The sequence below is a fragment of the Carcharhinus amblyrhynchos genome, chromosome 15 (assembly GCF_965287045.1).
Source record: "Carcharhinus amblyrhynchos chromosome 15, sCarAmb.v2.hapA, whole genome shotgun sequence".
NCBI classification, from domain to species: domain Eukaryota; kingdom Metazoa; phylum Chordata; class Chondrichthyes; order Carcharhiniformes; family Carcharhinidae; genus Carcharhinus; species Carcharhinus amblyrhynchos.
Window position 1 is genome coordinate 69,758,625 of NC_137338.1, and position 14,984 is coordinate 69,773,608.

Here is a 14,984-nt window from a genome sequence, read left to right on the forward strand (position 1 = left end):
ACTTTGATGAAGAAATGAAGATGTCTCCCAGGCAACATCTATCCCTCGGACATTGACTGAAGCAGACTATCTTTTTTTTTATTATTGTGGGTTAAGGGTATTGTGCATAAATTGTCTGCTACATTTTCTACAACGGTAACAACACTTCAAAAGTAATGCATAAACTGCAAAGTACTTTGGGATGTCCTGAGGTTGAGAAATACTATACCGTTGCAATTTATTTTGTTATATGACCTTGAAACCTGTACCATGGATTTCCTTTCCAGATCGTGAAATTAAGAGTACGATGCAATTGTTATTAAGGTATGTAAGAGGTTAGAATAATAAAGTTGATTGTTGATATATTTAAATTATTTTTGAGGCTCCTTGTCATACATGGGGCAGTAAAAATGCTTTTTAATCTGTGACTCATAGATCTTGTGGAATTTGTCACACTCCGCCTCACACCAGTCTTTAGAAAGGACATGAAGGCATGGGAAGAGAGCACAAAATTATTTATGAGAATGTTAGGAACTTCAGTTACAGGGATAGACTGGAAAATTTGGGGCTATTTGGAGAAGAAAAAGTCTAGAGGGCTTTTGATAAAGATGTTCAAAATCAGAATAATGAGGAGTAGATGGGGAAAAACTGTTCCCTTTAGTGCAAGGTTCAAGAATCAGAGGTCAGTAATTTAAAGAGCCTGACAGAAAGAGGAATGGCGAAACATGAGTCATTCTCTGGCAGAGAGGGAGGATGGGCTGAATGTCCTCCGCTGGGGAAGGGGCGGGGCCAGGCTGTTGAGTGACAGGTGGAGGACACACCCCTCTGATGTAATCAGTCACATGAGCCAGAGGAGTTCGGGACTCGCTCCGAGGCAGAGACGGAGAGCAGCTGGAGACCCGGTGAGGGAGAGACACCCAGAAGCTGAGAGTCAGACACACGCACCTCTTCCACCCATCCACCGAGCTAGCCTTCTATCCCACAGCCACTAGCACCATGAGCTCCTACCGCCTTTTCGCTGCTTTGCTGCTGCTGGGTAAGGGAAGGCCTCAAAGCCTGGGCCTCGTCGTGCGGAGTGGGCGCTGTTCGTTTGCGAAGCGGGTGGCCTGTAGCGTAGAGGGGGGGGAAAGCAAGGGAAGCAGGCTGGATGGCAGTCTGTACGAGGGGTGGGGGGTGGGGGGTGGGGGGTGGTGGTGTCCGCGCGCACTGACCGTTACCCTGGGATCACGTGAGCGGCCCATCACGTGAGACCTGGAATGATCGAGAGAGAGGGAGGAGCCTTCAGCCGGTGCGATCTGGGAGTGAGGGAGGGAGAGAGACCTGGGGAGTGAAGGGGAGGTGGAAGGAGGGGCGACCTGGGGTGGGAGGGAGGGGGGGGGAGTGGAAGGAGGGGCGACCTGGGGTGGGAGGGAGGGGGGGGGAGTGGAAGGAGGGGCGACCTGGGGTGGGTGGGTGGGAGGGGGGAGAGGAAGGAGGGGCGACGTGGGTGGGTGGGAGGGGGGAGAGGAAGGAGGGGCGACGTGGGTGGGTGGGAGGGGGGAGAGGAAGGAGGGGCGACCTGGGGAGTGGGGTGGGGGGGGAGTGGAAGGAGGGGCGACCTGGGGAGTGGGGTGGGGGGGGAGTGGAAGGAGGGGCGACCTGGGGAGTGGGGTGGGGGGGGAGTGGAAGGAGGGGTGACGTGGGGTGGGGGGGGAGTGGAAGGAGGGGCGACCTGGGGTGGGGGGGGGAGTGGAAGGAGGGGCGACCTGGGGAGTGGGGTGGGGGGGGAGTGGAAGGAGGGGCGACCTGGGGAGTGGGGTGGGGGGGGAGTGGAAGGAGGGGCGACCTGGGGAGTGGGGTGGGGGGGAGTGGAAGGAGGGACGACGTGGGGGGGGTAGGGGGTTGGGGCGACCTTTGGTTGGGGGGGGGTGTGGAAGGAGGGGCGACGTGGGGGGGGTAGGGGGTTGGGGCGACCTTTGGTTGGGGGGGGTGTGGAAGGAGGGGTGACGTGGGGGGGGGTAGGGGGTTGGGGCGACCTTTGGTTGGGGGGGGTGTGGAAGGAGGGGCGACGTGGGGGGGGGGTAGGGGGTTGGGGTGACCTTTGGTTGGGGGGGGTGTGGAAGGAGGGGCGACGTGGGGGGGGTAGGGGGTTGGGGCGACCTGGGGAGTGAGGGGGGGGTGTGGAAGGAGGGGCGACGTGGGGGGGGTAGGGGGTTGGGGCGACCTGGGGAGTGAGGGGGGGGTGGGGCGGAGTGCAAGGAGGGGCGACGTGGGGGGGGTAGGGGGTTGGGGCGACCTGGGGAGTGAGGGGGGGGTGGGGCGGAGTGGAAGGAGGGGCGACGTGGGGGGGGTAGGGGGTTGGGGCGACCTGGGGAGTGAGGGGGGGGTGGGGCGGAGTGGAAGGAGGGGCGACGTGGGGGGGGTAGGGGGTTGGGGCGACCTGGGGAGTGAGGGGGGGGTGGGGCGGAGTGGAAGGAGGGGCAACCTGGGGAGTGAGGGGGGAGTGGAAGGAGGGGTGACCTGGGGAGTGGTGGGTGGGGAAGTGGTAGGAGAGGTGACCTGGGGGGTGAGAGGGGGAGTGGAAGGAGGAGTTCGACCTGGGAGGGAGGGGATGCGACCTGGGAGCGAGGAGAGGGTGGAATGTGCTGGGGAGGTGGAGTGATTTCACTCGGTGTGATCTGGGAGTGAGGGCAAGGTTAGGGTTGGGAGGAGTCATCTACCTTATGTAATCTGGGAATTGAATGAGAGACTAATCCCCAGTGTGATTGGTGTGGAGGGGGGAATCCCGTAACTCCAGTGTAATGGTGGACCAGGGAACCCTGACGCCTTGTGTCATTGAGATATTTGAGAAGCAAACTGAATGTTAAGAGGGGAAGAAGCAATGTTGGAGTATGAAAAGTGACTTGCATCTAATGTAAAAGGAAATCCACAGGCTTCTATTGGCGAATAAAAAGCAAAATAGTATTAACAAATGTAGTGTCATTGGTTGTTTGTCCATCATCATCGATGAGGCCCTCGACACCGTTAGTCGTTTCGATGCTGGATGCAGTGTGACCGAAGATGACTGGTCAGGCCAGTTCGGGCGCAGAATGTCCTGGCACGTATTGCACAGACTTGTGTAGGCACTGTCGTTGTTGCGCTGGTAGCTCTGAACTTGTGCAGCTCGCGCTTAAGTTGTGCTTCAGCAATGCACCTTGCTTCGTAAGCTTGACGACCCTTGTGGATGAAGCAGGACCAGATTGGGTGGTTTTGTGCCAGCGTTTCCCAGGTGGTTCTGTCTATGTCAAGCGATTTCAGGGAGACCTTGAGTGTGTCTTTATAATGTTTCTTCTGCTGTCCATGCGAGCCATTTAGGGTACAAACAAATATCGGTTCGTGGAGACTGAGGGCTAAGCATTTCAACCAGGCCATGGTGAAAAAGAAGAAAACTCAGATGCCAGAAGGATTGATAAGGAGGTAGTGTTGGGTAGGCCATGTGTATGTCAAGTTGATCTTGACTGGATGATATGTATTCAAGGCTACTGAGGGAAGTGAGAGTTGAAATTAGAGAGACTGTAATTTTTCAGTCTTCCCTTGACTTGAGTGGTGCTTGAGGACTGAAGAATTGCAAAAGATGAACCCAGCAACAGTGGGCCTGTAGGTTTAATTAACATCAGTGGTGGGGAAACTGATAGAAACAATAAGTAGGGACAAAATTAATGGTTAAATGGATACTTGCAGGTAAATTAAAGAAAGCCAGCCTGGATTTCCTAAGGGAATATTGTGTTATAATAACTTATTAATTATATTAATTTAATTAATTATAATTTTATAATAACTTGCTGAAGTGAGAGTTTTTTGAGGAGGTAACAAACACATGAGGGTAATGCAGTTGATGGGATATATATGGACTTCAAAAAGCTGTTTGATGTTGTGCCATACAACAGACTTAGCAAAATTGGCTGAGTGACAGTAGCAATCACTGGATGTTTTCAAGCTGGAGTTTCCCAGGGGTTGGTAGTGGGCCTCTTGCTTTTCCTTATGTTATTTATAAATGGCTTACACCTTGGAGATGAGGCTCAACTTCAAAATTTGCATATGGTACAAAGTTTGGAGGCATTGTAAGCTGTGGGGAGGATAGTGTAAACATTCAGAGGGGCACAGAAAGATTGGTGGCAAGGTGGCAGATGAAGTTAAATGCAGAGAAATGTGAAAGTGTCAGTTTGGTAGGAAGAGAAAAGGCGTATAAAATGGGTACAATTCTAACCTTGGTGTGTTTGTGCATGAGAGATTAAAGATGGCAGGATAGGCTGAGAGAGCTGTTCATAAAGTATACAATAGCCTAGGCTTTATTAATAGGACTATCATATATATGAGCAAGGAGGCTGTATTGAACTTAATTAGGATACTAGTTTGACTTCAGCCACAGTATTGCACCTTGTTCTTGGCACCTTACTTAAGCAAGCATTGCAGTGATAGTGCAGAAAAGATTTGTGTGAATAGTTCCAGGGATGAGGAACTTGGGGAAGCTTCACATCCGGTGTAATTTGGTGCATGGTTTAATATATCTTGTGATTGGGAACATGGGTTTCCCAATTTCCCAAAATTATGCCCTTGGGTTCTAGGTTTGTTGTTGTGTGCATCACCTGCTTAGTTTGCTAAGCTTACTTTGCCTATTGTGCTTTGTTCCCATCTTTCACTTTGCTCTTCTGTCCTTACTCCCTCGTGTGTTTTTTATCTGGTAAATCAATTGCCCTTTTTAACCTCATGTTTCTGGATTCAGTTCTAGGCTTTTACCTTGCAACCCTCAGTTTCTTTATTTATTCTGTCCAGAGCACTCAATGATTCTTGGTGATGTAATGGTTTTCATGTCTAAGTTGTAATTTTTGAAGTTGTGTATTTGCTACTAATGGTCCTTATTGCTGTTAAGTATGCATTTGGTAGTTTGAAGTTCAGAAGCTGAAGGATGAGTCTTAACCAATTGTGTGGGAAATTTTTCCAAGTAATATTGTACCATTATTGCACAATCAGGCACAAAGATCATGAGTGAACTATTATCAGTGTTGTGGTCATAAGAGCAGTTGCTCTTGATGAGCTAGCTAAACTGCCTTTTGTAAATGTGTACTTAGGATCTTGCAAGTGGGAAATTGTAGATTGTGTTGCACAACAATCCGGTTTAGAGCAGATACAACACAATTAAAATGAAACGGCATAAGAAGAAGCATTTATGCTAAATGATATTTTGTACAAGTGTGCAGAGACAGATACCTTTGAAAGATCTAAAGTGCACCAAGATAAAATGAGATTTTAAAAAAACTTAATTGCATTCAATTTACTTCAGTGCTCCATTGTAGAACACCTTCATTCTGAACCATTTAGTAATATAAAACAGTACTCATCTCCTGCATTGATGCAAATTTTTCCTTTTGAGTAAACTTGAGTGCATCAGTACTATATAAATTTTATTTTAATTCCCTGATGATTTCCCTTTCACCTTCTGACTGTTAACATCTTGTTATGGTGCGATTCTACATAATTCTGTGACCCTCTGGTCAACCAGGTCAATATTTGAGGGTCTTCAAGTTAATTAATTGGGTGTTCACAGAAGTCAAAATTGTTTACCCAAACAATAATCTCAGGAAGAGAAATGTATCTGATTATCCTTTGTCCTGTTTAGAACTAGGAGAATGCCATCTGATCTTGAGTTTGATAAATGTATACTGTTGATCAAAATGGTCAACATCACAAAAGAATTTAAGAAATAGGAGTAAGCCATTTTGCCCCTCAAACTTGCTCCACCGTTACTAACGTCATGCACTCAAGGTGAGAGGAGGAAAAGGAGAATTGAGGGGCACATTTTTTACACAGTGGTACACGTCTGGAGTACGCTGTCAGGTGTAGGTAATATGATAGATGTGTTTAAGGGGCTTTTAGAATATGCAAGAGTAGAGGGATATGAATGAAGGGCAGGCAGAAGGGATTAGTTTGATTTGGCTTCATGTTCAGCACAACATCATAGGCTGAAGGGCCTGTGCTGTACTGTTCTATGTTCAATCATGGCTTATTGTGGCCTTTCAGTTCTGGGATTTTGAGATCCTTGTTGACATGAGAGCGAGGTGGCAGATGAAGCATATGCGAAGGCTGAAGCATAAAAGATGAAAGATGAGGCAGAGTCCCAGGTGAGCAACTGATGCAGGTGGATGACTAATCAGGCTTTTGTTGAATCTTACATGGCAAATGGACTCTGACAATACATCCTTTCCAAGACCAACAATTTAAAGGCACTTTGGATGCTGATCATGAGGAGAACTTGTACATTGATCTGTTGTAGTACTATGCCTTTATGTACAGTAGTTGCAAAACACAATGGGAAAACTAAAACAAAACCCAACTTTCCTCTTCCTGTTTGCTCCCTGTAACTATTGACTCGCTTGTCGATCAAAAAATCTGCCTAACTCAGCCTTGAACACATTCAGTGGCCCAGCCTCCCCTTCCATCTGGGGAAGAGAATTCCAAAGATTAGCAACACTCTTGAGCATGGATATTTCTGCTCATCTCGGACTTAAATGGGAGACTGTTTAATTTGAAACTAATTTGAGGATTTCCCCCACAAGAAAAAGCACCTTTTTATTTGCCCTATTAAGTCCCCTCAGAATCTTATCTGTTTCAGTCATTTATTCCTGAATATTAGTTAGCTGCGTGGATCTCAAGTTCATCCATTTTGATGGTCTGATTAAAGATCATCCACTCGTCTGTTTTCCTCTCTACAGATGCTGACAGTTGAGTATTTATGACGGTTTTAATTTCTGACTTCTGCAGTATTATGCTTTTGAATTTTAATGTTCCATTTTCATGAAGAAAATTGCTCAAGTTTAAAAGTAAGCAAAAGACCACTGGTTTTGTATCATTGGTAAATGTAGTAATCATGCGAGCAATGTTTTGAAACTGTGTTAAAAATCCTTTTTATTGCTGAATGCCTTTGGGATATCCTGGGGGGGTGGGGGGGGGGGGATTTGTTTTGTTTTAGTAGGAAGCTTTTAGGTTTTCAATGCAAAGATGCCAATTGCAGAGTTCAGATGTTCAAAACTTCAGTGAGACAGATTTCTTCTATTACTGCGTCCCAGATTCCTGGAAGTTATCACTGGAGAATGCCAACTGCCTACTGGCTGTGGAGAAACGGTTCTCTGATATTGTTTAGGTGACAATGCCTGCATGTCCTAATTTCAGATTGTTAACGTTTAATGCATAGGCATTGTTTTCAAGTTATCGAAGAACTAGAGTTTTCTCTAATTAAATACTGGGGAGATTAAAGTTGTCTTACTCAGCATCTGCAATAACTCGTGCTTCGATGCTGATTCCACTCCCTGTTTATGGCTGAAATGGAGTTTATTGACAAAATCTCTTGTGTGCTGTTTGATCTTGGGCAAACTAAGACTGCCTTTATATTATGTTGCCATTACAGCGCCTATTCATGCTTTTGTTAGCTGTAAGCTCTGTTTTTCCAGTGCCGCCTTCATTAGTCTCCTGAACTCCATCCTTCGTGAACTGCAAAACTGCTGTCTGCATTGTTGTCTAAACTTGACTGTCACTCCCACTGACATCCTGTTCTTCAGCATTTGAATTTGAAATCCTTGTGCTCTGTTATGTCTCTGACTTACCCAGAGCTCCATCCTAACACCCTTCAATTTACAAATTCTGGCTTCTCTCTACCATTAGTGAAATGACCATCAGCTACCTGAGTCCTCTTTGGAGCTACAGGTCTCATTAACTACCTTTGCTTTGCTACTTTTCTGCACCTTAAAGTTTTTGACTTGATAATCTAACAATTGTTCCTTGTAAAATACCTTTTTGGATCCCTATGTTGAAGGCACTTTATAATTACAAATTGTTTACCATTGGTGAGGCCGCAGCTGGAGTACTGTGTGCAGTTTTGGTCGCCGCACTTACGCAAGGATATTTTGGCCTTGGAGGGAGTGCAGAGGAGGTTTACTAGGCTGATACCGGAGTTGAGGGGGTTGAGCTATGAGGAGAGGCTGAATAAACTAGGCTTGTACTCGTTAGAGTTTAGAAGAATGAGGGGAGATCTCATTGAGACGTATAAGATGATGAATGGGATGGATAGGATAGAGGTGGAGAGACTCTTCCCGCTCAAAGGACAGTAGGACTAGGGGGCACAGCCTCAAGATAAAAGGGGGGCGGTTTAGAACGGAGTTGAGGAGGAACTTCTTCACTCAAAGGGTGGTGAATCTCTGGAATTCTCTGCCCGTTGAAGTGGTGGAGGCTGCCTCGCTAAATATTTTTAAGACACGGGTTGATGGGTTTTTGATAAGCGAGGGGATTAAGGGTTATGGGGAGAGGGCGGGAATGTGGAACTGAGCCACGACAGATCAGCCATGATCTTATTGAATGGCGGGGCAGGCTCGAAGGGCTAGATGGCCTACTCCTGCTCCTATTTCTTATGTTCTTATATTTGTAAGGATGACAATCTCTTAAAACAATTTCTTCAAGGAAGTTATTGTGACAAATATGCAATCCGGTTAACTCAGTTCCCACCTTTTTGATTTTCAGTATGTTATTACCTTCAGCTGAGTGTTTCCATGTATTGTTTTAGAGCAGTGTTTTGAATTGTCTTTTAGCAAATATTATGGTTACATTCAACGAACTTCTGACTTTCATCAACAACAACAAAGATTTATGCAGCACCTTTAACAAAATAATATACAAGGTCAGAAGCTCATCTCGTGGTCAATACCGCACCAAGATTAAGAACAGATTGAGATAGATGCCAGGGAAAGGGATGGAACCGGTAGCTAGGGAATAGAGTTTGGAATAAGGACCAAAAACAATGGCTTCAGTCCTCCTAGAAATTTCTGCTAATCCAGTACTAGATGTTGGACAAGCAATCTCGGAATCTAGCAATATTGTGGGGTCACGCGAGCTGAGTTTCATCATTGTGTAGGTGAATAATAATTTGATGCTTTTGACTTGTCATCAAGGGCAGCAAGTAGATGAAAAATAGGAGGGAAACAAGATAAATAGATTTACTTTCTGAAAATTTGACTGCGCTGTTATTTTTATTTGCAGACCAGAGGTTGGAACGTGGTTAACATGAGTAACAATAACTTGTATAACACCTTTACTGTAACGAAACAGCCCAAGTCCTAAATGGCCTGCCTGGCTCTAGTATTAAGATAATGTCCTGTCATTCCAGATAGAAACTAATTTCATTGAACAGACTATGTTTATATACCTTTTTGAACATTTTCAACAACTTGGTTAGATCACTTTTCAATCTTCTATAAAGATATGTGGGGAATGTGGAATCAAGCTACTGAGTTGGATGATCAACCATCATTATAATGAATGGTAAAGCAAGCTCATAGTGCTGAATGGCCTAATCCTATTCCTATTTTCTATGATTCTTTACTGTGGGGAATACAGGCCAGTATAAACAATCTATCTTTGCAATGTTACTTCTAACCTCTAGTATTATTTTGGAAGAACTAAACTGAACACGCACACTCACCCCCATGGCTGTTACATCTTGCCCAAGGTGTAGTTCAGTACAATACGCCAAATGGGGTATGACCAAGACTTTATACAGCTAGAGAATAACTTCCTGTTGTAATCCAGCCCACCCACGATAAGGCCAACATTTAACTAGCTTTTTTATTGACGTTTTCTGTGAAAGTGGGAGCAGAATGGAAAGAAAGTAGACACAGGCTCTTTGAACTGAGAAGACTGAAGGCAGTTAGTTTTGAAGAAAGTTGTAAATGTTTCAGGAGAGCTCAAAGTCTGAAATTTTCTAAAATTCAGTTGCAGGTTGCAAAGCCAGCACTTATTACCCTTCCTAATTGCCCTTGGCAAGGTGCTGGTGAACTGCCCTCATGAACCATTAAATTTTGTGTGCAAATACATCCCCACTGTGGTGAGGAAAGTTGATCCAGTGACAATGAAGGAATGGTGATATATATCCACATCCAGATTTACTTAGAGAAAGGCTTGGTCCTTCTCCAGTTTTCATTGAACCACGGTTGGTTGCCTGGTCTTGTGTTGATGATCGAATCAGACTAAGCAGTTACAGATTACAGTGGATTAAAATTCGACCATTGGCTCATTCTGAAGTAACAGAAGGCTTGTTTAAGTCACCTAAATGATCCATTCATGGTCTGTATGTTTATTTGCTATGAAATAATTTATAATGTGCTTTGCCAAATGTTAACACTATGTTTAGAGAAATTGAAGAAGCATTCACATAAAATATAACAAATATCCATTTTAGGTCACAAGGGGATGTTATTTTAATATTGCTGGGTTATGCTGTTGTCCAAGTAGGTAAGGGGGCAGTGAGTATTACCTCTTTTTAGAAATAAAATGGTGGTATTGAATATTGTGTGGCTACAGCAGCTCTGGGTTTCAAATAGTTACATTCTACATTCTGCTGAGTGTTTGCAGATGTCTGCTTCTAGTGTGTGTTTCAATGTTTTCCTTCCTTAATTTGCAACGTTTTTTGTGCAGGTTTTTTACAGGTTGCATTAATGAAGAGATTTGAGGTGAAAGATGGAAGTAAAGTCTGTTTGCTAGCTGAATTGTCAGCCAACTTTTCAGTCAGCTACAAAACCACTGCTAAAAAGGAGGTGAGTTATATAATTGCTTCCATAGTTTGGCTCTCAATCTCTATCTTTAGCTGTCAAGAAGCAGGCGGATGATTGAAATTCACCTCTACTAATTGCCTACACAAAATGTATCAAAAGCTCTCAAAGGTGTTATTGAAAAGAAAATTAGATTTTTATCAGTTCTAAACTGGATATGGAGCGATGTCCTGTGTTTTGAAAATAACAGAATTGAGCTTTAATGTTTAAAACCTATTCAAATGCTTGAATTGCAGTTCAACTAACTGAAATACCCTTTGACTTGCTGAACTCAGTTATTGAGTGCTTTCTGAGAACCATGGTTGAAAACAAAATGGCCGTAAGCTACAAAAAGCAACACAAGGGACCTTGGGAAATTGGTGGCTAGCTTACTGAAATGCAGTATGTTGCACAGTGCAGACAGTTGAATCGCTTTCATTTATAGATCATAATAGAGTAATAAATCCTCTGGAAATCATAGTATGAAAGAATGGTATAACATGGAAGGAGGTATTCGCCTCACTTAGTCTGCTCTTCCGCATCTCTTTCCCCCATATCCCTGTAATTTTCCTCAATCCAGCGTGAATCCAGTTCCTTGCTAGTTTATCTGTGTCCACTAATCCAATAGACACTGCATTCCAAACCCTAACTGCTTCACCTTAAATCTATGCCCTCCAGTCATTGCCCACTCTTTATTTCTCATTGTAATTGTCCGTGTGAATGCAATCCTTCATCCTCAAAACCATTAGGGCAAGTCTCTTCTGTACTGTCTCTAATGCCTTCACATTCTTCCTGCAGTGTGGTGTCCAGAATTGGACAGTACTCCTGCTGGAGCAAACTTGTGTTTTATACAAGTTTAGCATAACTATCTGACTTTTGTATTCTAAGCTTTGCTATCTTCAAGGTTAATCTACACAGCTCAAAATGTTGCACTGCAGCAAGAATATCCAGAAATTGGAAATTTTATAATAGAAACCAACCAACCAGCTGGCTGATAAAATCTGAGCTATGAGGAGAGGTGGAGGGATTGAGATTGGTTGCAGTGGAGAAAAGCAAGCCAATAGGTTATATTCTGGAAGCTTCAGTGTTGTTTTGGAAACATTTAATTAAATCCTGAGAATGTATTTGAGGCTGTTACGAACCCTAGGACTAGGGGATGGGCTCCGTTTTGAAGAGAGAAAGGGCACAGGCACGTAATAGATCAAGAGTAAATGAGAGAGAATTTGAATAATCATTGGAGGGAGTGGACTGGTACTTTATGGGTCACTTGGATAGAGTGCAATCTCTTTTGGTTCTGTTTCACCATGTACCATAGCAACCAGGGCTGTTGTGTCCTATAGAGCAAGAGTTTGGTATAAATAGCTACCCTGCATTGTGTGGCTATAATTTCAGTGTAGAGTTTTAAATTAAAACTGAGCAGTAAAGACTGAAGTTCTTCCACATTTCAGCAGAAGGGTATCTTGAGGGTATGTATACATCTCCATCAGTGAATAACACCTTTTGGCAGGAAGTAAGCTTGTTGGAGGAAAGAAGATGGGGCGGCATGGTAGCACAGTGGTTAACACTGTTGCTTCACAGCTCCAGGGACCTGGGTTTGATTCCTGGCTTGGGTCGCTGTCTGTTGGAGTTCGTATATTCTCCTTGTGTCTGCATAGGTTTCCTCCGGGTGCTGTAGTTTCCTCCACAGTCCAAAGATGCATGGTGGAAATTGCCCCTTAAAATCCTGAGATGCGTAGGTTAGAAGGATGCTAGAAATTTCCCCTTAATATTCTGAGATGCTTAGGTTAGAAGGGTTAGCAGGTAGATATGTAGGCATATGGGGATAGTGCCTGGGTAAGATTGTGGTCGGTGCAGACTCCATGGGCCAAATGGACTCTTTCTGCACTGTAGGATTTCTGAGTCCTATGATTCTAAGATGAGAATTGGAAAATATTCTTGTCTATGTGACATGTGCTTTCTCTTTTATGCATGCACCATGACCCTTGCAGTTCAACATTTAAAGCAGTGGTGAATCCTGAGTAATACATGTTTGAAATTTCCCTCCAGTAGATGTGCTTTCCAGCACTGATGACAATGTAAGTTCTTTACATTGGAAAATCATTCCTTCTGATTTTCCAAGTTGGTGTTTAGGTTTCTAAAATGTCAAAAAGAGAAAAACTATTTAAATGTTGAAGCCTATTACGGGCTGATTAATGGCCCAGATTAACAAACAACTAGCACCCGCCAATCCACCTACAGCTGTCCAGAGACTTTGTGGGCTCTTACACTGATTGTTATGTTACAATCAATGCTCCCTAAGGCAATCTGAGGCATGTGTGTACAAGGCAACAACCATGTGTCTCTAAATCCTTGCTGAGGCATGCAGTCTAAATCAGGAAGTGAAAGTTAGAATACTTCACTTACATGGCGAAAAACTGCAGCATGCGACGGTGCAGAGGGACCTGGGGGTCCTTGTGCGTGAGTCGCAAAAACCCAGCCTGCTGGTGCAGCAGGTGGTCAGGAAGGCGAATGGGATGCTGGCCTTCATAGCGAGGGGGATTGAATATAAAAGTAGGGAGGTCTTGCTGCAACTGTACAGGGCACTGGTGAGGCCGCAGCTGGAGTACTGTGTGCAGTTTTGGTCGCTGCACTTACGCAAGGATATTTTGGCCTTGGAGGGAGTGCAGAGGAGGTTTACTAGGTTGATACCGGAGTTGAAGGGGTTGAACTGTGAGGAGAGGCTGAATAAACTAGGCTTGTACTCGTTAGAGTTTAGAAGAATGAGGGGAGATCTCATTGAGACGTATAAGATGATGAATGGGATGGACAGGATAGAGGTGGAGAGGCTCTTCTCGCTCAGAAAGGACAGTAGGACTAGAGGGCACAGCCTCAAGATAAAGGGAGGGCGGTTTAGAACGGAGTTGAGGAGGAACTTCTTCACTCAAATGGTGGCGAATCTCTGGAATTCTCTGCCTGTTGAAGTGGTGGAGGCTGCCTTGCTAAATATATTTAAGACGCAGGTTGATGGGTTTTTGATAGGCAAGGAGATTAAGGGTTATGGGGAGAGGGCGGGAAGGTGGAACTGAGCCACGACAGATCAGCCATGATCTTATTGAATGGCGGGGCAGGCTCGAAGGGCAAGATGGCTTACTCCTGCTCCTATTTCTTATGTTCACATAAAATCATGTACAGAAAGCACAAAGGGAGAGGAAGGCAGGATTGAGGGAGCAATGAGACATCAAAGGAATTTTTAAAAAATCCTTCAACATGGCTTAAAATTTGAAGTACCTGCAAGTTTGAGTGAATTTGCAATGTTGGAGTGATTGTTTATTTGGCAATTCAGATTTATTGAATTAATTAAAATGTACTAGCAACCAAAACACATTAGCCCTAACAGTTTCTGGCATGTTTGGTGGGTATCCAATGGATGTTTCTCACTTTCATGTATTTTGAGTGCCAAATCTAATGGTAAGAGCATCTCGTGTGAAAGAGCAGGGAAATCTGATAGCAGTTTCCAGAATTCTACATTTAACTGCACATATGTGGGCATCAGAGGTTACAGTCCAATATGCTCCTCAATATTAACAAAAACAGAAAATGCTGAAAAGTCTCAGCAGATCTGACAGCATCTGTGGGAAGAGAATAGAGCCAATGTTTCGAGTCTACATCACCCTTCATCAGGCAATGAATCTAGAGTCTCTGAGTTGGAGGGTGTTTTGGGAACAGGAGTCGCTGAATGAGACTGTGGGAAAGCTGAAGTGTTGAGAAGGACTACTGAAAAGTCAGTTGTAGGGAGGGGGGATGCTCATTTGAGAAAGGACAACTGAGTGAGATGGGGCAATGGGAAGAAACATAGAAAATAGTAGCAGGAGCGGGCTGTTCAGCCCTTTGTTCTGCCGCATTTAGTATGATCACAGTTGTTCATTCAACTCAATACCCTGATCCTGCATTCCCTTCATATTCTTTGATGCCCTTTGCTCCAAGAGCTATATCCAGCTTCTTGTTGAAAACATACAATGTTTTGGCATAAACTGCTTTCTGTGGTAGCATATTCCATAGGCTCACCACAATCTGGGTGAGGAAACTCATGTCAGTTCTGAAAGGTATATCTTGTATTCTTAGATTTCTGGGAACCCCCACCATCAGGAACATTTTTCCTGCATCCATCCTGCCCAAATCTGTTAGAATTTTATAGATCTGTATGAGATACCCACCTCCCTCATACTTCTGAACTCTAGCGAATATAATCCTAACTGACTCAATCTCTCCTCATGTTAGCCCCACCATCCCAGATATCAGTCTATAAACCTACACTGCACCCTCTCAGTAGCAAGAACATCTTTTCTCAGATAAACAGGCTAAAACTGCACACAATATTTCAGGTGTAGTCTCACCATGGCCCTATATAACTGCAGCAAGACATCCCTGCTTTGGGAC

At 44.4% G+C, this 14,984-nt stretch overlaps 1 protein-coding gene across 1 annotated transcript in view; it reads left to right on the plus strand.

Annotated features, from left to right (window-relative positions):
• The first annotated feature begins 827 nt into the window (after positions 1-827).
• LOC145353409 (lysosome-associated membrane glycoprotein 1-like) overlaps positions 828-14,984 on the plus strand; it is a 42,466-nt gene continuing 28,309 nt past the window's right edge. The window contains exons 1-2 of the mRNA XM_080204155.1: positions 828-1,015; positions 10,456-10,574. Coding sequence (XP_080060281.1) covers positions 976-1,015; positions 10,456-10,574 — 159 coding nt within the window. The 5' untranslated portion in view covers positions 828-975. The remainder of the gene's footprint in view (positions 1,016-10,455; positions 10,575-14,984) is intronic.